This window comes from Clarias gariepinus, chromosome 9 (genome assembly GCF_024256425.1).
Source record: "Clarias gariepinus isolate MV-2021 ecotype Netherlands chromosome 9, CGAR_prim_01v2, whole genome shotgun sequence".
Taxonomy (NCBI): Eukaryota; Metazoa; Chordata; class Actinopteri; order Siluriformes; family Clariidae; genus Clarias; species Clarias gariepinus.
The window spans coordinates 14,691,498-14,718,653 of NC_071108.1; the positions used below are offsets into that span (position 1 = coordinate 14,691,498).

At 35.3% G+C, this 27,156-nt stretch overlaps 2 protein-coding genes across 2 annotated transcripts; both read left to right on the top strand.

Annotated features, from left to right (window-relative positions):
* The first annotated feature begins 1,150 nt into the window (after positions 1–1,150).
* foxp3a (forkhead box P3a) lies at positions 1,151–15,574 on the top strand. The gene is made up of 12 exons (XM_053503817.1): positions 1,151–1,284; positions 7,125–7,291; positions 8,302–8,392; positions 8,490–8,658; positions 11,731–11,826; positions 12,051–12,138; positions 12,221–12,271; positions 12,356–12,503; positions 13,261–13,337; positions 13,437–13,538; positions 13,788–13,909; positions 14,127–15,574. The coding sequence occupies exons 1-12, from the start codon at positions 1,257–1,259 to the stop codon at positions 14,194–14,196; spliced, it is 1,209 nt and encodes a 402-aa protein (XP_053359792.1). The 5' UTR covers positions 1,151–1,256; the 3' UTR covers positions 14,197–15,574.
* A 225-nt stretch (positions 15,575–15,799) lies between these two features.
* Positions 15,800–21,262, top strand: tspy (testis specific protein Y-linked). The gene is made up of 7 exons (XM_053503816.1): positions 15,800–16,995; positions 17,650–17,727; positions 17,848–17,959; positions 18,050–18,204; positions 18,504–18,580; positions 18,739–18,881; positions 19,456–21,262. Exons 1-7 carry the CDS (start codon positions 16,144–16,146, stop codon positions 19,641–19,643), a joined length of 1,605 nt encoding a protein of 534 aa, XP_053359791.1. The 5' UTR covers positions 15,800–16,143; the 3' UTR covers positions 19,644–21,262.
* The last annotated feature ends 5,894 nt before the right edge of the window (positions 21,263–27,156 follow it).

A 27,156-nucleotide genomic window follows, 5' to 3' on the forward strand; every position in this document is an offset into this window, starting at 1 on the left:
AACACATAACATGCCTAAAAAAATAGCATGTTAACAAAGACCTGTTAAAGATTTTTAATGCTATAGGACTTTTTATTATCTCAGGTTGAAATTCAGCAGCATCCAACATCATTTGCATTATAATATGTATTAAACCAGTGGATTAATAAGGTGTGTATAAAATAAACACAAATAAAGTGTGTCGCCTAGTCATACTTCTGAATTCATCAAAATGTCTCCCCTTAATGTACTAGAACTCATTTCACACATATGTTTTTTAGTTGTTTTTTTATGTTAAATTAGTTTTTTTTTAGATTTATATGAGTAGATTATATATTATAGATCTGTTGAATGTATATATAACCCCCCCATCACCACCACACACACACACACACACACACACACACGCACGCACGCACACACACACACACACACACACACACACACACACACACACACAAAGATGCATACAGAGCAATGTTAAGGGAAATTTTGCATGATGTGAAACCTATAAATAAGGAGGTGACCCAACCAATGATCATTTGACTAATACTTTTTCAGCTACCGGTTTATCTGCAGACAACGGTAAGTCATTAATCAATTGTTCAAAATAGCATCCATACTATTTGTTAATCGGCTTTAGATTTTTTTGGTTTCAATTTACAATTCATATTTCCTGACAGTAGGTCTGTAAGCATCAGGTAAAGGGATTGATAGGGCGTTCCTGAAACCTTAATCTGATCCAACCATAAAAGGTTTTTGTACAGTAATTGGTATTTCACAGGAAAATAACTTGTAAACTTGCCATTCAGCAGTATAATATTACAGCTACTCAATAAAAATGTTCTTAAAGACAAAGTTAAAGGAACTAAATTCAACATTTCATAAAGGCATTCATTTAATTTTTTTATTTATTGTAGAATTGTTGTGGACCTGAGATTAGATGTCATAAGGAACCTCTAAAATTAAGAGATTGAAAAATCGTTCACTTTCTCAATTACAATCACAAATGAGGGCACAGCGAAGAACCGTGAATCTTTTTTTTTTACACCAGAGAACTCAGTCTTTGTTTTTTTTTCTTCCTGTTGAAAGGAACCATCTTTTCCTGCACAGCAAGGAAACCATAACGAGACAAACTGAGTGGGAAAGACAGACAGACAGATAAAGGCAATGAGAGGTAACGCTGACACACTTCTTGCAGTCTTAACCAAACAGTAGTAGTAGAGTGTATATCTTTCCATCACTATGAATAGTAGATTTAAAATTAGTTTTCTTTAATGCTGGAAGATCACTCGACGTTACAAGGTAAGTTACAAATTTTTTAAATAGACAAGATGTCACCAAAAACTTTATATAGTATATGTATGTTGTATATATGTGTATGTTAAATCAGTTTTTTTTTTTAATGAATACTGAAAACAAAAACAATAGAGTAATATAAAAGAAGGTAGTAGACGTTAATATAGTTTGTCCACATTTTCTGATAGGGATACCATTTTAAATGAAAAACATTAGCTATTTTCTTACAGTTACGTAGAAACTGGTAAAACGACTTACATTGAGCCCACAGTGTGCATTAGTATCTAAAACAATACAATATCAAGGTGTGTACCTTTTTCACGGGAGGTGTTGTGGTATAAAAGACCGTCAGTCATGCCTTTGCACATAAACACACTTTGGCGTTGTGTCCATGGGTTATTTGAGATTAAAAATGAAACTGCTTAAGTTGCAAACATGTGCATGTCAAAATTACTAAAACATAAAATGAGCATCTCAGAATGTGCACTTTATTTTATAAATGGAGATTTATACAGTATACAGATCATGCACTTAAGAACATTTTGAAATGCCATGCTGCTTTGTACGAACGAAATTTGTCAGCTTTGCTAACCACACGTTTATTAAGAACGGAAATCGCTTCTATTATCTCCAAACACAAGTCTTGCAGAGTTATATTCTAAATGACTCACCGATATTAAATTCAGTTGGAAACTATTTTTTTTTTTTTTTACTACATCATCTAGTATTTAGGTGAAGAAGGATAAAATAGATTATAACAGAAAAGTAAATACTGTAAACAACTAAGACTGTTGAGTCAGAATGAATCTGAAGTGGGATGTAAAACATTGCACACTGCATGTAGTAGAGGTCATTAGTAGACCATTAGAACAATATCTGAAATATTAGGTGACTATTTTACGATACGATGAGAATGACTGCAAATTACATGATTCGCTAATGAAGCTTAATTTCCCATTTGGTTGCTTTATAATCACGGAATGCAGACAGAATCAGTCTATTTGTACACTGGATTATTCATAAAGAAACATTCATACACTAATCACTGACAAGAACATTGAAAAGAGTTGTCATATAGATATTCGAATTATCAACCAAATCACCAGAAGTGGCACCTAATGTCAGGATTTACATTAACTTGCTTTAATAAAAATAAAAATGCTTTAATCTATTCTTGCTTAACTTATTAGTTTAGATTTTTATCATTTAGAACATAAGTAGCAGTCAAACAGTATGTGCACTATTTGCCCTAGTTTTCATGTTTAGCTGTCGCACTCTTTGTTCTTCCTACAAATAGTACAGATAGTGGTCATTTGATGGAAACTTTCGGGGGTTTGTCAGCTTATGCCTCATGGCTGTGCTCAATACAACGTCATTCTTACATGTAATAAATAAATACATTACAAAGCTTTACTGGTGTAATACAGAGTATTTTACAGTACTTAAATACCGAGTATTGATGTATTTATAAATATTCTATACTGTACACTATTCAATTTGATTGTGTTCACATTTCCATGTGTTGTATACTTTCTTTAGTTTTGCTTAGTGAACCTTTTTTTTATTGTATTTTAAATATCACGAATATTTGACACACTGTGTCTTATGTTTCAGAATGCGCAACATAATGAATGGGCTGCCAGAGAAATTTATTTAGACTGAGAAATGCATATAACAATTCACTTACTCTAATAATGGGTAAGGAATAGTAAATTAACTTGACTTTAGCTTTATGAAGCGTGGCATGCCTGGCATTAGGCCATCTAAATAATTAGGTGCTAACTATTTAATTTAGATTATTAGTTATTAATTATCATAAATTATATATATATATCATATATAATATTTATAAGAAATGTTGAAATATGGAGAGAATATAAAAATGTGGACTACAGTACCAGTGAAAAATTTGAACATACCTTTCCATTCAAATTTTTTTCTTTTTTACATTCTTTTAAATTGTACCACAATAATGAAGACATCAAACCTATGAATCGACACATGGACATATGCAGTAAGAAAAAAACAGGGTAAACAAAGCAGGATGTTTTTTTTTTATGAGATTCTTTAAAATATCCAATTGCTTTGACGACATCTTTGCACACTCTTAACCAGCATTATAAGGCAGTCACTTATTTTCACTTAATTTTCTATACAGTGCTGTGCACAAATTTTGAATCACATCTTATTTCTTCATATTTTTTTCTAAAGAGACATTTTTTTATTCGTTTTTTTTATTTTTTTTTATGTAGTCTTGAATACTTATAAAGGCATCCTGAATGACTTTTTGGCTGTCCCTGTACCTGACCAGTTTCAGAGAAATGTGATTTGTTTATTAGGCTACACAGTAACCTACGAATTATTTAAGCATAAATATATCTAACTTAAAGCATGTACCAGTGAAAAACTGGTGTAGATTATGACAGATAACCAAGCCAGTGATTAGTATACTGATGATGATGAATCTTGAATACTTGGAACAGACAAGAGGGGAAATAAGGCTGCTTCCTAGGTTGGTACATAAACAAAATGCCATTAAAATGCCAAAATGCTATTAAATAGTATCTTTAGGCACTGTGTAGCTTGCCACAGTAAAACATTTGTCTAAACACACAACAGTCTTAAGTATTTACATAAAATAGTGCGAAAAATAATAAGTGGGTGACCGTGTGTTGGTTGGAAATGCCATGTTCATAAGTAAGCTCAGAGGGAAGTGTCCAAACTGAGTCAACCTACCAGGGAGGACAGTGAAGACAGTGATGACAGTAGTGGGCAGAAAATCTGAGCATGCAACAGCAGTATTCTCTATCTGAATTCACTCCTGTCAGCCAAGAACAGAGATTAATCACAGGCACAGACTTACCCAAACTGGACAGTAAAAAAGAAAAAGAAAAAAAAAAAAAAAAACTTTTTCTAGTTTTATGGTGAGTCTTTGCTGATGATGGCGTTAGATTCCTGTTAATGACTGACAGGAACCTGAAACAGTCTTCCACTATTGTAGCTCACCTAGCTAAAGGTTTTGATGTGTTGTGAATTCTTAGTGGCTTTTCTGATTTGTAAAGGTTGATTATTTGCGGTACAAAATACTGGTATTTACTGAAATTCACACACAGTACAGTATTTTTTTTTTCTGAGTAAAATTTATGGAGATCAGCAGTTTCTGAAATACCCAAAACAGTCCACCTGGCACCAACAAGAAATAGAGTAAATTAATTTGATTTTAACAACCATGTCATTGTTAAAGTCACAGAAATCACAGTTTTCCCTATTCTGATGTATGATGAGAAAATGAAGTGAAGCTCTGGATCATTATCTGCATGTGGATTGTGCTGCTTGCCACATTATTGCTTGATTAGATAACAGCATAAATATGCAATTGTTCAGGTATTCTTGTTCTGATTAAAATCTTATCGAAGCTTATTAAAGCTTTGACAACTGATCAGAAGATTTTAAATCCTTAAGCAAGTGGCTTTTTGAGCAAATCCGTAAACCCTCAACTGCTCAGTTGTATCTTGTCTCACATTTAAGTAACTTTGAATAGAAGCATCAAAAGCAAATGAGAAAATGCACATGACTGGCTTTTGAGCACAAACTGTTCTAGTAATCATGTCGGTGTTCATACATACATACATACATACATATATTATACATTTTTGAGAGGAAGTAGATAGATGGATAGATAGATATTTCTAACTATCTAACAAAGGGTAGTAACACAACAGGCTTGTAGTTGCAATTGCATCATCTAGAGCACACAAAAAAAAAAACACACACACAGTATACATGTGAAATGGAGATGACCAGTTGGATGACTCCACAAGTGGGGTGCATGCTTTGACAGCAATAACTAAGAAGTATAATATTCAATTGATAGAATAGTACAAATAGAAAGGTGCATCTTGAGAAATGGCAAGTAAAAAGTGAGAGCAGTGTAAAAAATGAGTGGTGCAAGAAGGTAGTAAAGGTGAATGCAGATTAGGATACATGACAAGAAGAATTGTAGTAAATGATTGAAAATTGTACTATGCACCATCCTATTTGACTGTATTGGAATACAAGTAAAAATAAGTGTAGCATACGCATAATTTTTTCTTCAACATATTTTATATGGATATAAAATTCTATATAAAATATTATATAAAATATATAAAATTCTATATATAATTATAATATAATTGGTCAAAAGGTACGTGCAGCTTTGACCGTAGTGTTGGCTATAATTCAGATTTCATGTTTACATTAACACATTAACAACAGTTTTTCTATAGAAACAATTAATTCACAGGTACTTTTAGGTCAGACACCACATAACAAAGGGCTTATAATAAACAGATTTAATAAAGAGTTTAATAAAGAAACAAGACTGTTTTTTGTAGCAGGACTTTATCATATATATCATTTATGTAAGGAGTCTCCAGTTTCATCACTTTGTAACAGTCAATACATTCCCTGGAAGAGAAGGTTTTTTTGCGCTTAAAAAAGTGTCTAGTGAGGGAATGACTGTTTATACTGAAAGTGGTAACAGGAACCAACTTGTCTGCACAACATGAAACAACTGCTTAATGTCAAATAGCGAGAACTGTATCCTGGGCAAATTGTTGTCTGGAGTTACAGTATATGATTACGTATAATTGGAAACCAATCGACAGTGCTCTGTTGTTGATTATTTTCCTCTAACTGCATATTCCAAATTACAAAAATAAAAAATATATATTATGTTATGCCTTGCATTTTTTTTAGATAATTACTTAAAAAAAAGAAGCATTTTTTATTACAAGTTGTTTATATTGTATGAACAGTCATATTTTCTCTATAATTAAAAAGTGCAGTATTTGTAACATGTATAAAAGATGTATAAAATTTTTTTTTTTTTTTTGTGCACCCATTCACCCCAAAACCCCCAGAAAACAAATTACTTCCTTTGATTATTTTCAGATTCTGGCAAAGTTTTTACTTTGTAGAAAAACCCCCAAGGTGTGGTTACATGCGTTTAAATGTCACTGTTACCTGTTAGAGAAAGCAGACACAAGCTCAGTTCATGCCTAAACATAAAAACTAAACCACATCATTAAAAACTCCAAAGGTGAAAGTACTTTTCATGCTCTTTTTTAAATGTGTAGAAAAATGTTTAAAAGGACAGGTATTTGAGTCTTATAGCAGTTGCATAAAGGAATTTACCTTTTGAAAAACTGAGAAATATAATCAAGCTGCAGTTTAAACTGCAAAGGTGTATGTTTCTCATTATATTGTTTCTTAATTACATAAGTATTTTAGTATTTAAATTTATATATTTATATCTTAAAGTAAATATATAAATTTGGAGTCCCAACATTTTTTTTTCTAGTGAATTTAAATGCAATACTTAAAAAATTATTTGAAATATTTTAGCACAGTAAAGATGTAGTTGTTGGAAAGAATATAGTCACTTTAGGGTTTTTTTCCTTAACATGGGGGGCCCTACACAGGCGGAAGTGTGTTTTTGAGTGAGTGTGTGTGTGTGTGTGTGTGTGCGTGTGTGTGTGTGTGTGTGTGTGTGTGTGTGTTGTTGTTTCCATTTGCAAGCTTTCCTGTGGTCCACAGGTTGCTTCCCTCATCTTCAGCTCAATGCACACCTGTGCAACACCACAACAGCAGAGAACATATGCATGTTTTTTCTTTTTTTTTTTCGCCTCACAATATGTCTGGAAACTGTTTACTAAGGGCAATGTTAGTTTCTAAATATCATAGAAATATGCAGTATTACCTTATGCTTTAAGGTAAATACTTTTATGCAGTCCTTAGAAATTTAAACTTTACCACTGATAAAATGAGGACAAATAATAACTAACCATTTATATAAACTCCAGCTATGCTTCATAATGATGCGGGGACAAGTGGAGGACAAGACAGAAGTACAAGGGAACACAAGCAAATTCTCCAACTGGTAGAAGAGCCTCTTGAGTTTTCCAGATCACAGATAAAGTCCACTGTGGCCAATTCATCTTTAAGAGCCACTCAGTGCATCATCATAAAGGTAATATGACTAAAGTGCTAATCATAGATTTGCATACGTTGCAGCTCAAAACAATTTACAGAAAGACAATGAGAATTACACATGGGTCTAATCTGAATTACTGTAAAGAGCAAATGAAAATGCAAATAAAGAGGGATGAAAAATAAGCAGTGTAAACATTGACAGTTTAACTATTTTTGTTAAATTTAAAAAATCTAAAGAATTTTAACATTTTGGTCTGAATCTTACAGAAGAGGATTGGTGACCACTATAAAAATATTGAGGGTTATGACTTTTAATCTAAGAATTCTGACATTTTGACTTGAGGCTCAAAATAAATAATAAAAAATATTTTTATGGTGGCTCCAATCCTCTTCCATAGAATCTGAATTGTTTAAAGTACTAACTTAAAGTCAGTAAAAGAGTCTCGAATATATATATATATATAAAAAAAAAAAAAAAAACAAAGGTTGTTCCCCACATTATTTTGTAGTTTAAGCTGAATAAGAAAACAATTAATAACCTTTAAGGTACAATTGGAACATATTGTATTAAGAATTCATAGCAATTAGCGATAAAGCTGTTTAAGCTTAACAGACAGATACTTGTTTTATGGATTCACAGCATTAAAAGTAACTATAAACAGCAGCACAAATTGCCAAAAAAGCAATGCTGGCCATGATACAAAGGTACCAGAACACCCAGCGCACAACCACCCACTGTGCGACCTAAGGTTATTGACCCAGCCTTCAACTACCCCAGATCCCAATCCGATTAAGCACTCGGTCAAACAAGTCCAATCCATGGAGACCCCACACTGAAACCCACACTGAAACCCAAAAGTATCCACTGCCAATGTCCTAGTGCCAAACACCATAGCACAACACAGAAGTCTTGTAAGGTCGTGCACCCAGGGGCCAGAGCTACCCACAGGGAACAAGTGTACCCTACACAATAATGTTTTGTAATACAATGTTTTGGATGATCGGTGTATTAACTGCAAAACCTTACACCACTTGTAATCTGTCTAGAGCATTAGTGAAAAAAACAACAAGCAGCATCAGCAATCCATCCTGCAGAGACCATCGGTTCTCCGCAAGGGCAACCACACTCTGCCACACGGTAGACTCATCAAAACAAATCAATCTCATATTTTACCTCCATAAATTACTGTTTCAATAAAATAAATATTTTAATGGAATGCCTGACAATTCCGCAGCCTTGTCCAGCCAGTCTTGTGTTGGTGACTATTCCACTGAAGTCGTATTTAAGGAAGAAATGGACAATAAACTTCCAGTCAACTTGCCATCTGATTGCACAGATGATCCAACTAGAGACAATTCCTCTGGACCAAGTCCTGCTTATAGAGCAAAGGAGCAACATACAGAGTAAGTACAAAATCTAACTTACTAAAGTATGGACTGCTGATTTACTTCTTGCTATAACATACTGAAGAAGGCTATATGAGTAAAAAAAAAAAAAGCTTTTACAAGCTTTGAAAGCATTTACATCAATATGTTTGCTCTTTGTACCACACCCTACAAAAAGTCAGAGTAAAAAAAATATAATCCTGATAACCAAGTCATTAAAATAAGGGGTTCTACCTTTGGTATCTAGTAGGATTAGAGCATTACCAGAAATGAAAGCAACATCAAAGTCAATATACATGGTCAGCAGTTTAGTTGACTGGTTACAGTCAAATGTTTGGTGACTTCTGACCATCTCAACCAGATACAGTAAGATAGATATGTATTTAGACAGTGACATTATATTAATAAGTTCTCCTTTGTACACCATCACAACAAATTGAAATTGAATCAATGGATTTTTTTTTTTTTTTTTTTTTAAAGCAAGCTTTTATTTAAAAGGTTACATTAAAAAAAATATTGCATTAACCTTTTAGGGCTTACAGCCACTGATACAAAGGACATCCATTTTCCCCTGCTAAAAAAGTAATTGAACAAACTATCATCATCATACATATTAGAATAATTTTATTTAATGCTTGAATGCAAAAACTTTGCAGGCAGTGACTAACTGACATCTAGAACCCACATCAGTAAAATGCTGACTTTCTCCCTTATTGTTGATGCTTTGCCATGTTTTTCTGCAGCTGCCTTCAGTTGCTTGTTTGTGAGTCTTTTTGCCTACACCTTAGTCCTCAGTAAGTGAAAGCATGCTAAAATGCGTTGAGATCAGGTGACAGACAGCTCTTGAAAAGCATTCCATTTATTTCCTTAGAGTCGTGTTTGTGGTAGGTTTGGGACCATTATTCATCTGTACCTTGAAGAGATACCCTATTAATTTGGTCGCATTGTACTGAATCTGAAAGGTGTCACTTGGTTGTAGATTTGACAATGATATGCTTAGCCCCTTCAAAGTGTCCTTCTTTTGGCTACAAGTTTTGTTTTTTTTATCAATCATCATCATCACTAAATTCAGCAGTTATCAATTTTTGTTGCCTTACATGGTTTTGACTAGACTTTTGGTGCGACTGAACGCCCCAGTGTATTCCTTGTCTTTAAGAAGGTATAAAATTGTGGATTTGGCCAATTACAAAGTTTCTGTTACCACTGTGAATGGTCTGTTTTGTTTTTGCTTGTTTTTTAGCTGCATTTTTGCAATTTCTTTGCCTTTCCCTTTAACCAATACCAAATGTAATAATGTTCAACATCAGACCTTAAGCTTAAACCTCCTTTGACATAAAGTAACTAAGAAACAGCATCAAACAGCTTATCACTCAATTTTCTGATTACTTTTGAGCATATAAAACAAAACAGATGAACTTAAAAAAAAACATTGCTGTAATTCCTAAACAGTGAATGCACAATTTTGTTAATTCACTTATTTGGTGTACAAAATAAGGCCCACAACATTATGGATCTGACTCTGTTGGCATTAATACAGAGTTGGTCTCATCCCTGTTGTCATAACAGCCTCCACCTTTCTGGGAATACTTTATTTCTACTATATTTTGAAATGTGTCCTGTACCTGTTCAGCCACAAAAGCATTAGTAGAGATTGTGCATGGATGTTCAACAAGTTAATATTTCAATTCCAAAAGGTGTTTAGTGGTGGTCAGTGTGTTCATGGCCAATAAATTCTTTCTCATCAGCTTTGGCAAACCAGTGCTTTATGGCATTGTCATGCTGGAACAGGTTTGGGCCTCTTAGTTTCACTGAAGAAAAAAATTATAATATAGCATACAATGACATACTCGGCATTTTTTTCCTGCTTCCTACTTTGTGGTAATGCCCGTATAAGGGTGTAACAATCAGGCGTCCACATAATTCTGGCCATAAAGTGTAGTGTGCTTTTTTGTTATTTCCTATTTTTCTTTACTCTTCAAAAAAGATTAACAGTGACAGACAAATACATTATTACAGTAATATAAGCAAATTGAGTGTGAGGGGTTGTTTTATAAGGCAAGCAAATGCTTTTCTTTTCCACCAATCAGGAACCTGTGCATGATTTGAGACTAAACAGCCAGTTTAAAGCAGAATAGAAATGAACCAAATCTTATGGGAAAAAAAACGTTTTTCATTACATTTATCTTTATATGTACTATTTAACATGACAACAGCCAATAATATGTTAATAACATTTATGGTAATCAAACAATGAACTTATGAAAGTATGCAATATTGCTGTCTTAAAGACATGCACAATTCTCAGATCATTAAAAACAAAACAGTATTTTTTTAAAACATACAAGAACATTTGCTGAACTGAAACATGTTATAAGTTTGCCTCCTAATTCAACTTCCTGTTGAACTTTCATGGCAATTTTTTTTTTTAAATTGGTGCTTACTGAGCATGCACAATTCTTAATTCTACCACCTTTCCAAAGCAAAAGGTCTTGTTTTACCAGCATTAAAATGCGAGTGGTTATAACTACATGAGTTATTTTGCTAAATTGATTAATTATTATACAAGTTAGGGTCTCCTAATACATAATTTAGTTGATGTTACTTTAAAACTCTCGTGAACCAAACACGATTTGTTTTGTTTTTTTTATGGTGTATTTGTTCCTCAGCGAGCCCCACTGGAACAAAATATCTTTAATCTGTACAGTAGATGTAGTTTATTGATGACTTTGTGACCAAAGCAGGATGAATTGTGCTAGCAGGGTTTAGTTCCACTTATACATAGTGACAAAATTCTGATGGGACCTGTCTTTTCTAGGTTGAGAGTGAGTACAAACTACTTTGTACTGCTAAAGTTTTTATCCACTTGCCATCATGCATTTGGCAATCATAATGTTCTGTTCTTGTAATTTCTTTTTTTATGCCAAGTCAAACATAAGTTTGTAGGGTTTTATTTAGGATTTCTTCTAAAATTTCCATCAAACAATAAAAAGCCTTAAAAACATTTAATACAATTAAATTAATTAATATAATTAGATCCCTATCAAAATATTTTACCTTTTTTCCGACTCTTACCTAATCTTCTTTTTAAAGTCCTCCACAGATCTCTGAAAACCTTTTGTTTAACAAAGGTGTGTGCACGTGGCCAGGCTGCAAGGAAGCATTCAAGGAATATCATCACTTCCTGAAGTAAGTCATGACATTGAGAAATTATTTTAATATATTTAATAATATTTTATTTATTTATTTATTTATTTTTACCATTTTTTAACTTACTTTCTTTTCAATTATTTGGACATTTTTCCTGCCATGACTAAAAATTTACTAATAACCCAAACTTATGTAGCATTTTCCTAGCAGGCTGTTCTCTTTAATAAATAGAAAACTCTTTTTCTTGGTTATATAATATAAAGACACCTCTATTCGGAGCATGGCCCTGGGGAGAAAACCATTGAACAGTGGACAATGCAGAAAAATATGGTTGAACGCATGGAAAGTCAGGTACACAGACAACACATTTATGAAGCAAATTGTTTTAAAGCTTTATCACTGATTATCCTGATAACTGGTGTACATTTTGCAGCTGATTGTGGAGAAGCAGAGGTTACAGTCCATGTACCTGCATCTGTCTGATGTAAGTGCTTTATGCTGAAAAGCTTGATAAGTAGGCTCATCTTTGGGCCACACAGTGATAGACCAAAATGCTCTTCTACTCCAGGTTAACCCAAGACTAAAGCAGTCCACTGTACCTTCAGGAAGCATGCAGTCCTGTCAGAATTTAAGCATTCTACATGCACAAAGCACAACCTCGTCTGAAATGCTCCCTTCAGGCTACTGGCAGATCCCAACAACACCATTTATACCTGGTAAGAGTGCACACACACAGTTATACAGAGGTCAAAATAAATAAATATCAAATACAGAACCTCTGAAGAGGCATAGTGTTTTGTTTTAATAAAACAACAATTAAAGTAATATTAAGTTCATGAATTTTGTAACTTGAGCCAATATGTTGCAGTATTATTGACACCAGGCTGCCTCTATTGGCTGCCCCTATTGGATCATTATACTGGAGTAGAGTGTTTGGCCAAAGTAGAATTACATTTCTGTGTACAACTTTACCGTATACTTACCATATATTAGGGCAATGAAGCTGTGGTTAAGACTAGACCAGATGGTCAAAGTTCCCTGAGCAATCCCCTTATCCTTATCAGCTCCACAAGTGCTGTATTATGCCTGACCCCCTGACCACACTTTCCTAGCAAGCCTGGATATGTAAAGAGGAAGAATTTTGTTCTAATGTACTCTAGTTTTTCATTTGAGTGGTTAAGTAAAACTAATACCACTACTGAATTTGAATAATATTAGTCAAAAGGCTTATATTTCACTAAAAGCAGTAGTAATGCGAGAGCACAAAGGATTACTAATTGTATCAATATTAGTATCAGTGATATTATGCCAGAGGTATTTTCAATAAGGATAAAATGACATTTTGTGTTATTTGGGCTTACATTTATGATCATGTCCAACACCTATTCATTGACTATCTATTGAGTTCATTAATATGCAGTACAATTGCCTTTAATTTGACTGCATGTTAAATATGTTGCAATTATTCTGCAGGGATTGTCCACAGTATTGAGTACTACAAATACACGAATCTGAGGCCACCATTTACCTATGCCTCCATGATAAGATGGGTGGGTGAGCAGTGTTAGTGTTTTTCATAATGATAAAAACTTTTATCTTACTTTCCTTAGTGTGAATTAATCATATTTTATTTTTATCTTGGTTTTTAGGCGATTCTTGAATCTCCTGAAAAACAGCTAACACTGAATGAAATCTATCACTGGTTCACACGCAAGTTCTTTTACTTCCGTCACAACACAGCCACATGGAAGGTACAAGGCACTTTTTTTCCCCTTAGTAACTGAGTGGTTATCATCTATCTAACCAAACATATTTAAACATGGAAACTGCTGACAGAAACACACAGATGTGAAAGCTTAATTTAACCAAGAAAAAAAAAAGTTTTTTGGTTTGGTCCACATAAAGAGTATTTTTTGTAGAAACCTGTTCAGGTATACAGATTAACATACATATTACTTATTATTATAATAAAACATTTAATTATTATTATTTCACAACAGAATGCAGTTCGGCACAATCTAAGCCTCCATAAGTGCTTTGTACGTGTTGATGGAGGAAAAGGCTCTGTTTGGACTGTGGATGAAGCAGAATTTTTGAGACGAAGAGGGCAGAAGTTACACAGGTACACTATCCCAAAACTAACCATTCAGGAAATAAAGAATATTTGCACAGTGCAGCTGTCCTTTATATAGAAATAATTACTATACTTCATGGCTGGACATGATGCACATGAATTGCTTTGTTTGTCAGATTTAGAGATCAGTTGTGTAAATGTACTAATATAAATGATTAGGGTCTATTAATCTAATAATAATCAATTTTCCCATTATTTTCTCTAGGGACCAGGACATGAGCTGGGTGGCACACTATTCAATGTTTTATTCTCGAAACGACATTCCTCATTGTTAAATCACATCGTAAGACATTCTGTGCAATGTCATAAATACCTCAAACTGTTTATTTCAATGGATCCATGATTAATTGCGAGTAGCAATTGATTTTCAATAGGCTTCATTCTTGTTGACTTGCCAATATGACTAAACTGCCTATAAGCTTTTAAGGATTGAGAACTATTTCATTTTCGATTTAAATGCCAAAAAAAAAAATTATTCAGAATTGGTTTTACCTGCAAATTATTTTAAAACTGATTCAAAAAAGTGAATTATTAAATATAATTTAAAATTAACATTTCAATCGGACAGTCTTTAAGCATATAATTAATTTCAGTTTAATTAATGACAATAAAATAAAATAAAAATATATATCTTATTGTTTTTATTAGTAGTAGTAGTATTTTGTATGTGATTCCTGTTGGAATTATTTTAGCTTTTATTTTTTTTTTTATACAGAAAGACAGATGTTCTACAGGGTAGATGCCTAAAATACTAAATTGCATAAATTCTTGTAATATTTCATTGTATTTAAATGTTCTTGACTGTCCTATTTTAAACAATAAAAAAATAATGAATTTGAGAGTAATACAGGTTTTTCTGTGTGTTATTTAAAACTAGCGTAGGTACCCAGTGTTGATAGAAAAAGGGTTTGTAGAGATGATTAATAGGTAAAAGGTAAAAATAAGCTGATCGGCTTTAATGTAATCAGTGATTATTATTTCCTGTTAAAACCCATGTACTCAAGCCTGTCTTTCTCTCTGCCTAACTTATTATTATAATGAAATAAAATTTTGCAAGGTTGAGTATCTTACGCCTTGTTTGCATCAGCCAAATACACTCCGTTTGCTAATCTGAAAGTGAATCACAGATGACAAATTGAAAGTGTAGATTGTATAAAGAATAAGTTTTGTCTTAAAATAACTCCAGCCGGTATAAAAAAAAATCACTTATACCACTTCAGCGCTGTCATTTCAATGGTGAAAGTATGAACTAATCTCAGTAAAAATATATTTGCTTTAGCTTTTCTAATTGATATATATTGGTGCAGGTGTTTGTTTACATTGATCAAATAGCTTATTAGTAGCTTATTTTGAAGTAAATTGTTAAATCTGCCACCCAACTGTTCATAATATGGCTTTTACTCATCATTGTATATTTGACTTATGTTGCAGGTTAAACTTCAAGCAGTTATCTAAGTACTGTAAAAGTTTCGTTTAATGATGTCGATTTAAGACGCGCCCACAGTTTGACGCATGCGCAGTACGCTATAAAAACTTTTCACTGTCGGTTTATAATCTGGCACAAAACTGCTCATACAGACAGTACTCGTTTCTGAGACTGGTTCTGGGTCCTCCAATGTTTGAAACGTAAAGATATAATTAAAAGACCGAGTTCTACCAAAAGTATAAACAAAACCTTTCTTTTTATATAAATGTAAAATTTACAGTCCCAAAACAATCGCAAAATAATTAAATGTGGCTTTAAAAGCGTAAAAGAGATGCAGTTGCGTTGTTCCGAAGGTTCAGCTGTTCTGCTTTATCATTGGCTAAGGTGATTTTGCGCGGTGCAGCCTCAGCCAATCAGAGCATTGTTTTTCTTGTTCGTAAGAATATTTGGCTTCAGCCAAATGGCGAACGGAAGGACAAATTATAAACAAGTACGCGGAACTGGAAAACACTGGGCCTTATCACATATTTAAGTAAGATAATTTTACATTTTTTTGCAGACAGAAACAGCAGTATCGCCAGTGCAGGGGAACAAGCATTTTATTTTCATAGTTAGCATACAACCGAGCTAGGCCTCTTAACTCTAGGTGTCTGGACGTAAGTGCTATGGCTAGCTAGCTAGCTAGTTGGCTAACTTAGCTAATCAGTCAGATTACTCATAACAGGGGGAAACAAAACAGTAAGTTACCAAGCAATAACTTTAAACGCAATAAAAAGTGTTTGCGGCTAAATATACCATGAGTACAGCGTCGGACAGCAGTGAAAAGCCGTCCGAATGTAGTAGAAAGAGAGGCGCGAGCCCGCGGCAGCAGGAGGACTCCCCGCTGTCCAAACAGCCCCGAGCCGACGAGGAGAGCGATGGAGAGACCGATGCCCGTGAACGCGCCGAAAAAGACGCCGGTCGATTAAAGCAACAAAATGGCGCATCAGAAAGTAACACTGCTCTTGAGTTTTCCGAAAGCAGAGAGCAAGATGCGAATGGGACAAAAAACGCCGGAGGGACTGAACGGAAGGAGAGCGCTGGAGATGGAGAGCCGTGTGAAGGCCAGTTGGCGCGCTCAGATTGCGCAACGATAGTTGCAGCTGAAGTACTCGCGAGCCTCACCGCCGGCCGGGACCAGGGCAATGAAACACCTTGTTCATCCAAACAAGCCAGTACACAGGGCCGGGCCGAGCTGGGGCCGAGCGGGCGCGCGGAGAACAGCAGCTCGGCTTCCCCGCTGAGAGGTGTCGGTGGAGAGGTGCGCGCGCGCCGCTCAGATGAGGTGGAGGATGAGGAGGACGATGATAATAATGATGATGATGACGACGACTCCCTCCCCGGGTCCTCCTTGACAGCCAGTTCGTCTGATGACGACGATGAGGATCAGGAGCGTGATGAGTGCGCCATCGTGTCGGTACAGATGGCCCCCGAGCTGCGGCGCTCCGTCGCGCTTCTGGCGCACGTGCAGATGCGGCTGGACGCGCTGGAGAAGAAGGGCGCGCGCATGCACCGGCGCCTCGAACTCAGACTGGGCCGTCAGCGGCGTCCTCACCTCGAGCAGCGCGCGACCATCGCGCAGAGCATCCCGGGCTTCTGGCTCACTGCCGTATCCTTTTCTCTAGTTCGCCCCAACGCTTTTCCACTTCCCCGCATTGTTCTGCTCGTTGCAGTGATGTAGATTCATTATGAGCAGCATGGCCCTTTTCTGTGTCCTTTGTAGTATTATTAGTTTCTCGTGGGTGTTCATGAGATATGTGCGTGGAATTCAATGAACTGGTTAGAAAAAAAAAGTAAATCAGCTGATCTTGTACTTCATATAACTATCGGGTGTCTGATTGGAATGAAAGCCTGCAGTCTTGGTGGCCCTTTGCTGATAAGATAGAATGCCTCTGCTTTAAGAATGCAGAGCATAGATTGTCTGGAAAGTAATAAATAAATAGAAAAAAGGCCTTTTCCCCCTTAAAGCTATATGAAGCTTTTTAGATTTGAAATTATGCACTAAATCCAACACACATCTCTGAATGAACATCATTCTCCCCTTTTATCCTGCCTTGGCTTACTAATGTTGTCTAATGTTCAGACAGGCTATAACACTAGCTCTCTAAATCTATACATTTTTTTTTAACTAAGCACAGCAGTCATACAATCCCTGACATGATAAAGGCAGAATGGGATTTGGCGAATAACTTCTCCACCATACTCAACTTACTTTTTAAAATTATATTGAAATATTTTGTTTGCTTAACCAAAAGTGTTGCAGCTTCTCAACCACCCACACTTGTCAGCACAAATTGATGAAAATGATGAAGATGCTCTTAGCTACATGATCAATTTGGAGGTGAAGTACCCAGTTCTGTTTATCTGTGTCTAATGACATTTCAACAAGCATGATTATATCTACCCTATTTACAAAATACAATTTTAAATAACACCCATTCTCCTACTGTACTCCGCACAGATCGAGACTTTCAGAAACAACAAACTCGGCTACCGAATATGCTTTCATTTTCGTCGGAACCCATTCTTTCAGAACAAAGTAATAGTTAAAGAGCTCCATGTTGGTTTGGGAGGTAAGCTCACTAAACAGTGGGTCATTAAAGGTGATGGTTTATATCTTGCATAATACTATGTAGCTATCACTCTTGTTACTTTTTCATCAGGATCCCCAGTTTCTTTCTCAAACCCAATAGTTTGGCATCATGGACAATCCTTGACAAGAAATGGAGAACCAAGGCGGAATTCACGAGGAGTTTATGAGAGTTTCTTCCACTGGTTTGATGACCATAGTAGTCCTGGGATGGATGAAATAGCACAGGTACAGTATAACTTGGTGTATTTAGGTGGAGAATTAAGGGTGCTGACAAGTGGCCTCATACAACACTAAAAAAAAACTTACTATGATTGGAACAGATACAGCAATATTTTTTAATTATTTCAGTGTGAAAGTGTATGACTCAGATGATGATGATGTATGAGGTTGATCTACAATATATGCACACGACAAAGTAAAGTAATTTGCATGCACACAACTTGTTGGTTTAGGTTGGTTGATCATGTAGATTAAGGTTTAATATTGGAGACCATACTGTTCAATTGTTCCTCATTGTGATGTAGATCCTGAAGGATGACCTGTACAAAGACCCTCTCAGGTACTACCTTACACCACTGTGGGAGCCACGGGAAAATGGCAGGTAATAAAATCCAAATGTATCAATTTTGGACAGCTGTTTAGGATTTTATTATGCAGGTTTTTTTTAAGTATATTTCTTGTATTGTCATTTAGTAAGCCACGGACAGAAAGATAGTTCATGCTTTACCTTTAAACCTGCTGTCTGAATTCTTTTGCTAGTATATCCAAACCACCCCAAAACAGTAATGGAGATGAGTGTGTGATCATCTCGGACTCGGATGATGACGACCAGGAGCTGGTCAGCCACGATAGACATCAAGAACACAATGATGAGGAAAACAAAGATAAAAATCATGTGACAGGTAATTAATTAACATGATATGCAGGAATATACAATATACATATGAGGGATGTTCGTCATACTAGGACTTATGATGAAACTTTTTGTGAATGAATGCTGAATGATATTTACCAAAGACTTCAAGCACAGTACAGTAATGAGTCGCAGTAAAGAAAATCGACAGATAACTTGAAAAGAGACATATCCGTCTTACAGTCTTGACCATGCTTCAAGCCATTTCCATATGTTAGGGCCATTAAAGGAGTTCCTGTGAGGCCAGCGTTTCAGACCTGATACTGGCAGTCTGATCATGTCACGGCATACTACGTAAACTTACTTTGATGGTATCCAAGCACTAGTGAACTGAATTAGTGTAGCAGGAACTCATCTAAAGAAATAAAGGTGACATTTACTCTTAACGGTGTGCTGTTATTCTTTATAATCAGAAGTCCTAGTTTGACTTGAATGACCGTTGTACTTTAATGTTGTTTGGAAAATTCTGGAATATATATATTTAATGGGAGACTATGCTGCAAAGTTAGAAATTTCTAATTTGTTTACATTTGTGATAACTAATCTTGTAATGTTTGTTCAAGGTGCTGGTGACAGTGACCAAGACGGTGTGGAATCCTCAACTGAGGAGAGGCAAGAAGAGGAAGTAGATATAGAGGAAATAGATGAGGTGTGTCACTCAGCCAGCAGTGAGGTCAGAGAGCTGGACCAGGATGAGGAAGAGGAAGAAGATATCGAAGTTAATGAAGATGAGGAGAGAGAAGAAAACTAGCAAAAGTGTGCATACAAGATTATTATTCTTTAAGCAAATTCTGGACTCATTAGGGCATTGTTATTGCAAGTAGCTGAATCCTGTCTGAAAAGTACAGTATCATGTCAGCTTTAAAAAAAACAACAAAAAAATGGCAAAAATTGCTGGTTGTAATATAAGCTAATGCAAGATGACGTCATTAATATTTTGCTACAAAATACAGGATGTAGATAAGAAAAACTGGAAGGTTTAATATGAGGTATGTTACATGTCAGTGTAATCATGTGTACAGTCTCTGTGTTGTATTCATTCCCAATCCACTTTAACTCATAAATGTTTAGTTTAAGCAACAGTAAAATGTTTAACAGTAAACACTGTTAAAATGCACTTTTTAATGCATGTTCTCTTTTCAGCTATATGGGCAACTATTATAACTCAGTTACATAGCCCAGTTAAAATGTTCCTGATGGCCCACAGCATTGTTCTTGTTTGTTTTTCATGATGTGCTTCTGCAGAAGAGCCAGAAGTCTGACTTGCATTTTTTATTTTATTTTTGTTTAATTTTTAACACAGAATTAAATTCTTGCTATGCATAAGGATTTATACGACCAATACCACAAAATCAAAACCCTTTAACCAGATTTGTTGGTTGTGAGTTTGCTATTCTTTAAGATTTTGTGGTAATCATTCTTAAAGGGTGTGTTCTAAATAAATTGAAACTAGATGCACTTAGTTTTGAACCAAAACTGGACCACTCAGGGATGTTTATTACAGTGAATTCTGTGTTTTTATTGGGTATCATAAGATGCGTTACTCTGGTCTGGATTTGTTAATAGTTATTCAAATTTTTAGGTAAATTTGTTAAAATGATTATAGATTGATATCTTTTTGTTTGTTTCTTTGTAAGAATAAGCAGATGGAAACACTTCTGCCACAAGGAACTACTTTTCTGTGCATGGTAGGAAACTTCAGCACTAGTTTGGACTATATGGCAGCTCTGTTTATAATAATGGCACTCAAAAATAGATGGCAGCACACTGTTGATACACATGCATGAACATGCTATAAGCAGTCCCAAGCTGTAATGTAGTTATTTCTTTTTTTTTTCTTTCATAATAATAATAATAATAAGGAGATCATTAACCCATGTGTGGTCTAGCATTATCACTAATCTTTTATTTTAATGATACATTTATAACATAAATTTACATTTGTACAAGTGTGTATATGTAGGACATTTGTAATTTGTTTCTATAATGTCATAGGCAGTGCTGACTTCCTGCTGTAACCCACACCATTTTTTATTTTATTATTTATTTGATTCATAAATAATTAACTGCCACTTATGATGATAATCATGCCTTGTCCACACATACAACTTAATTTTTGGTTGGCAAAATCTTCAAATACTACATTTATACATTGAAGATGTTTGTTGCAAGTGTAATTTCTAACCCTTCATCGAGGGTTTCTAATTTGTTAATTTTGTAATTTAAAGTGTATTTGACCTAAAGCACCAGAAGAGAATGCTATTTTTGTGTGGTAAAGTTTATAGCTTAAAGGTTTAACATATATGGTATGATTTGTCTTTAAGTAACTGTTCCTTTTTAAAAAACAAAAAATAAAATAAAGGTTTTTCATTTGTTTCTTTTGTGTATAATATACAAAAGCTTTTTGCTCCACATACAGTAGCAGCTGCTACTAGTATGTCTTAGATGACTAGATTTTTTTTTCTTGCAGAAACTAAAATGTTTTCCTAAGAATGGTTTCATAATGGTATTGTAATTTGGGGTTTCAACATTCCCTCAACAACGTAATTTCATAGTGCTTATCGCCTCTTTGCCATAAGCTGTAGCTTGATAAGGAGTTTCCAGACAATGTTGGCAGTACTCTATAACACGCACTAACTTTAAACAAATTAACTGGCATAACTGAATTGTTAACATATTTACTGTTTTACCATTTTAAAACAAACTTCTTTGCAGTCTAGCGAATCATCCTGAGGTCTCGACTTATCTAATGAACTTAACTCAAGAGTGCGAAACTGTATTTTAACTGGGCCACTGGAGGAAAAGGCGAGGGCACATAAACATGTTAGAAGCAGCAGTTAAAGGGAGTCCCACACTCTCAGAAAAAAAGTGTTAACCGTACTATTTCCTTGTAGTCTTTTTGCTAGAAAGGTACACATACTGTGTCTTTAATATGCTTTAAATTGTGCCTTTTTTTAAAAAAAAAAAAGCACAATCTAGACATTTCCATGTGAATAATACATATTAATGGTAAAAGAAAATAAAGGCACCTTTTATTAGACAAGATAATGTATTATTATTAACTTTGGTTTATTGTTTTTCTCCCTAGGGTTCCCCAAGCCTCTGTCTTTCACAGGACAATGAATTTGTTTCTTTTTCCGTTAGGGGGCAGTATAGCCATAATGATATTAGGTTATGAGGAAGGAATCACTTTCTGACTGGGAACTGCAGGTCAGAGTAAATAAAACAGTGGTACAGCCTGAATGCGGTGCCAATGCACTACAGGACAACGTTGGCCTATTTACTTTATCGTTGGCCTATTATATTTATCGTTGGCCTACAACACCCTTAATAGTTTATACAGTGCGTCCACATTACCCCACCTTTATTCTTCCACTACAACATGTTGGTCAAAAGTGGGTCCTGGGGAAACATAAAGCATAACATAATTGTTTGGTTAATCACAGTGAATGGTTTTAGTTCAAACCTTAATACCTCAAAAGGCTCGCCCGTCTGCAATAATACTAAGTGCCTCTGTTCTACGGCATGTGGATATATGAAAGTTTCTTTCATGTGACAAAATGCCTTTATTAAGTCACCAAATCAGCTTGTAATTACTCATTTTGATTGTACTGAAGTTTGATCTTCCTGTTCTTTATTACTTTGTAATGGAAACCAATGGTTGGGCATAATGACATAATGATCTCACACTAATGGTTATCGCTGTAAAGGGAAGGTATATTGCTAAGGACCCAAGTTCAAGCACGCACGCACGCACACACACACACACACACACACAACTTGCAATTTTCGAAACACTAATCAATCTACATGTACAGTATGTCTTCAGGCTACAGGAAAAGCAGAGCACTAAGGAGGAAACCCACAAAGCACTAAAAGTAAATGTAAATAAATGTTTATTGTTACACATTTCTTACAATATACAGTTATTAGGTAATGTTGCCTAACTATTAGTTATTAGTAATTGAGGTTAGTATGTAATGACTACTAAACACAGAATCTTGACACAATGACTTTTCACACAGCCTTGAGCCAGCCTTGATTTCAGGGCAGGCCTCAACAGAGCAGAGCCGGTGTTGCAATAGAACACTTAACCACGCTTTATTCTTTATTTAATGCAATACTATAAATATTCCACCAGCAAAGACCTGCCCAGATTAAAAAAATGTGGGGTTGAAAATTGGGTCTTCCTGTTTTTATAGGACATAGACAATTAGCACACAAGATTATGGGGCACGTTTGTCTCCTGCTGTCACCACTAACAAATGTGCGATCCTTTTGAGTAGCTACCTTGTGATGTCATTCTCCAAAATAGCGAACCCACATAAACCCCAGATTATATTTAATCTCGGGCAGGATTGTCATAACGATCTCCAAATAGACTACACAACTTTTTAGTTTTTTTTAATGTTAATTGATGTTTGATGTTTTTTTTCTTATTTATTGCTGAGTATAACACATTTTATTATATGGCTCATTGGTAGATTTCTTAGGCCCAAACCCCAGCGACTCTGTCCCAAGGATGCATCAGGAAGGGCATCCGGCAAGAAATATGCGCAAAGTTGTGTGTGCGGATCGGATGGACTACTGTGGCAACCCCTCAACTGGAACAGTCCAAAGACGAACAACATCTTTCCTATATATAGTTACATATCTATAGTAATATTTGTATCTATACAGTACCAAGTTTGGACACAAAGTTGGATTTGCTTCATTTTTTTTTTACATTCTAGAACAATATTGGAGATTCGCATACTATGACATAACATCTACAGTATGGAATTAGGCAATTAAGTAAAAACAGCAACAATAACAGTTAGTCAAACTTTTGACTGATAGTGTATAAAGTGCACATTAATCATAATAGTTATTACTACTATTAGTAATTGTAAAAAGAAATTATGGAGCCATTAAAACTTTATTTTATTAAGAAGTTTTTTTCCTTTAAAGCCATACTGACAATGCCATGCATTCTGAAATGTTGTTAAACAATGCTTAATCAATTGTGCTACATTCATTTTATAAACTATTGCCATACTTAAGTCTTCTTTTAGGGAATTGTAATTGAGGATCATTAGTAATTATGCTTGTTCTATCGTCCTGTGCATAGGGACCAGAAATGTTAATGATAAAGTTTTGTTTTTGCTCAGAAAGTTGAAAGTGAAAACACATGATAAAAGAGAAGAGAAACAAAGAATGAAATATGATGGCAAAAGTAGGGGTGAAAGAACAGTAGGAAAAGAGCGAGTGAGATAAATGGTGCAACTTTTTAGCCAGGCATTCCAAAATGTGAATGTGTTGTTGGTAACAAAAACCAGGTAAGCAATCTGGTTACTAATGTAAAGTATATGCAGCCCTTTCTGCGTTTCCTCTGTGCTACTTCCATGCGGCCTACTGCTGTATTTTTCTGTACTGTTCAGTGAGTGTACAAGAACAGGAAGGACTTTAACAAATGGAGAATATGCACATGCTCCATGCTTCGGTGTTAACTGTTAATGCATAATTGCATAATCATCAGAGCATATTGCATATGAAAAAAAAGCAACATCCTGTCCATAAACAGAGAGAGAGAGAGATACAGTGATACAGTCTCTGTATATATATATATATATATATATATATATACAGAGAGAGAGAGAGAGAGAGATTAACATGACTTAACATACACGTATTACATTTACTATAAACATTAATAAGGATGTCACTGGAAGGTCCTTATGACTGTACTAAAACAAGCATGTGTGTGTTTCATTTGCACTGGGCCTGCTGAAAAGAGGAACCTTCACAGAGCTGAATAGCCGAACTCTATCTCATGCTAAACAGAGCAGCACACACACACACGCACATATACCTCAGCGGAGCTTTTAGCAGCCCCAAATCTTCCAGTAGTGCATCCATCTTTCATAAGACATGGCATTATCACACTACTCCATTCTGGCCCCCTCTAGGCTAATGCTAAAATGCTGACAGATTTATTGCCATAGACAGATATGCATGTCACACATTTTCACATTCACATGGATCTTTCATGTTTGTTCTGACTTTTCTCAAGTTTGTTTCTAAGCTAAAAGGATTTCCTTACTGGTTATTGTTGGACGGAACTACCGGAGACTGAAGGACCAGGATAAAGGAATGTGGTTATGCTGTGTTTTTGAAGTTTCTGATTTAAGGTGAGCCAGGGCACACAAGCACACGCTCTTACATGCATGAAGGCACATACACATTCTTGTGCAGATCTATACAATGCCTTGGTTGCGCACCTAGAGGTCATGTGATAGACGCGTGTTTTCATACCTCTTATTCCTTTGATCTTTTATCAAGCTCCAGGTATCGTATTCATCGTAGAGTCTGTGGCTTCATTCCCACCAATGTGTGACATGTATATACATCTATTGACTAGATGTATACGCATATCTGATGGTTCACACCGCTGCATTTAACAAAGCCATATGAACAAATTGAAATATGTGCAAAGTTTGGAACATATGTGCGTATGAAATTTACAGTTAGGCAGATCTTTATAATCAATGGGACTTAAAAAGTGATAAATTATATGTCCTTTTTACAGTACCTGAGATCTTGGTTAACTGTGCTTTTCACAATCAAATCATAGTACTATATTTGAGACCACTTAAAGCCTTGCACTAATATATATTATTATAATATTTAAATTAAATATTCCATCACGTTACATAGATTTTTAATAATAAACCATAACTGCGTAAATAACGAGTAATGCTTTTTACCCCAGTAGAACCTTCCTGGCAAAATGTCTACACTTCAGGCACAGAATGTTTAAACAATGGCAGCAATACCTGAACCAGTGGAGACTCATGAACATCCCTGGGCTGAGTTTATCAGATTTATTCAGTTTCATAATCTGGAAATTGCACATGCCAAAACCTGGGAGATATTGGCATTTTACAGTTCAGCATCCAAATCTGCAAGAACATGTACAAGCATGCCATTAGCTAGCTTAGTAAGCTAGACTAGTTAGACCTTTTGATGTTTTATTGTATGAAAGCTCTGTGTTGATAATAATTTACTTTAGCGTTCAGTAGCAGGTGCTTGCTGTCCTAAATATATCTAGGTTTTGATACAGTTTATTGGTAACATGAACTATCGGCCAGTCAAAAGTTTGAACACACCTTCATAAAGCTCTAATCTGATCTGCTGTTAATTGGTGATTTTTGAGGCTGGTACCTCTAAATGAAGGTTTGGTTTTGCTTTCCTGGGATGATCTTCATGAGAGCCAGTTTCATCATGGTGCTTGATGGGTTTTGCGAATGCACTTGACAATACTGTCCTTGCTAGAACTATTCCAGAACAGCTGAACTTCATGTCTTAAAATAGGCATATGTGATATTTCATAATAAAAAAAAAGTATTGCTCTAGAATGTAGAAAATAAATCTCAAATTTTGACTGGTACTGTATCTATCTATTTAATGCACTAGCAAGCTACTGAAACCCCATCAGAATGTGTCTAATGTAGGTAATGTTGCCTAACACTGATAATAAATGGTGTTCACTTTTTCTGTTACTTGCTTCGTTGCCTTACTGTAATTGTTCAAAAATGCATCCCTCAGACATAAAAAATGTTTAGAGTAGTTCTGTCAAATGTACAAACATATATAAAATAATTACTCATGTCGGTTCTTTATCAGCGTAGTTATTTACTCCTTTTATTCAGGTTAGTTTTTTGTACCTTTTCAACCGTTGCTTGTGCTGTAAGTGAGAGGGTAAAAAAATCCAAATACCTGAGCAGTTAAAGGTTAAGAGTCTTGTATGAATGCCTTACAGTGGTTCTCTGTCAACCCTGAACGCAGTCTTACTAGCTTAAAACTTGATCCTTAGAGCTACCACCTGTAAGACACCTCACACAACGATAATCCAGGACTTTCTCCAACCGAGCAAGATCGAAACCAGATACAGTTATACTGTGTAAACCTGCTCCCTTGAGTGCACTGTGAACAATTTACCATTTAACCTAAGGAGTGTTCGTTGTACTCCACAGTCCATGCTGCTTTATTTCCCACAGATGATACCCAGCAGGGCAGCACAGAAAATGGTTTCACTGTCCCCAGTTTGCACATGCTACTGTCTGTATGTTCTCTTGTTGTCTGGTGGGTTACCTTCTGCTTTTCTGCTTTCCTCCAGTCTACCAAAAACATGCTAGTAGAAGAATGGCTAAATAAAATTGTCCCTAAGAGCGACAGAGTGTGTATGTGTGTGTTTAGGGTAGCTTTGATTGTACTAGCACCAA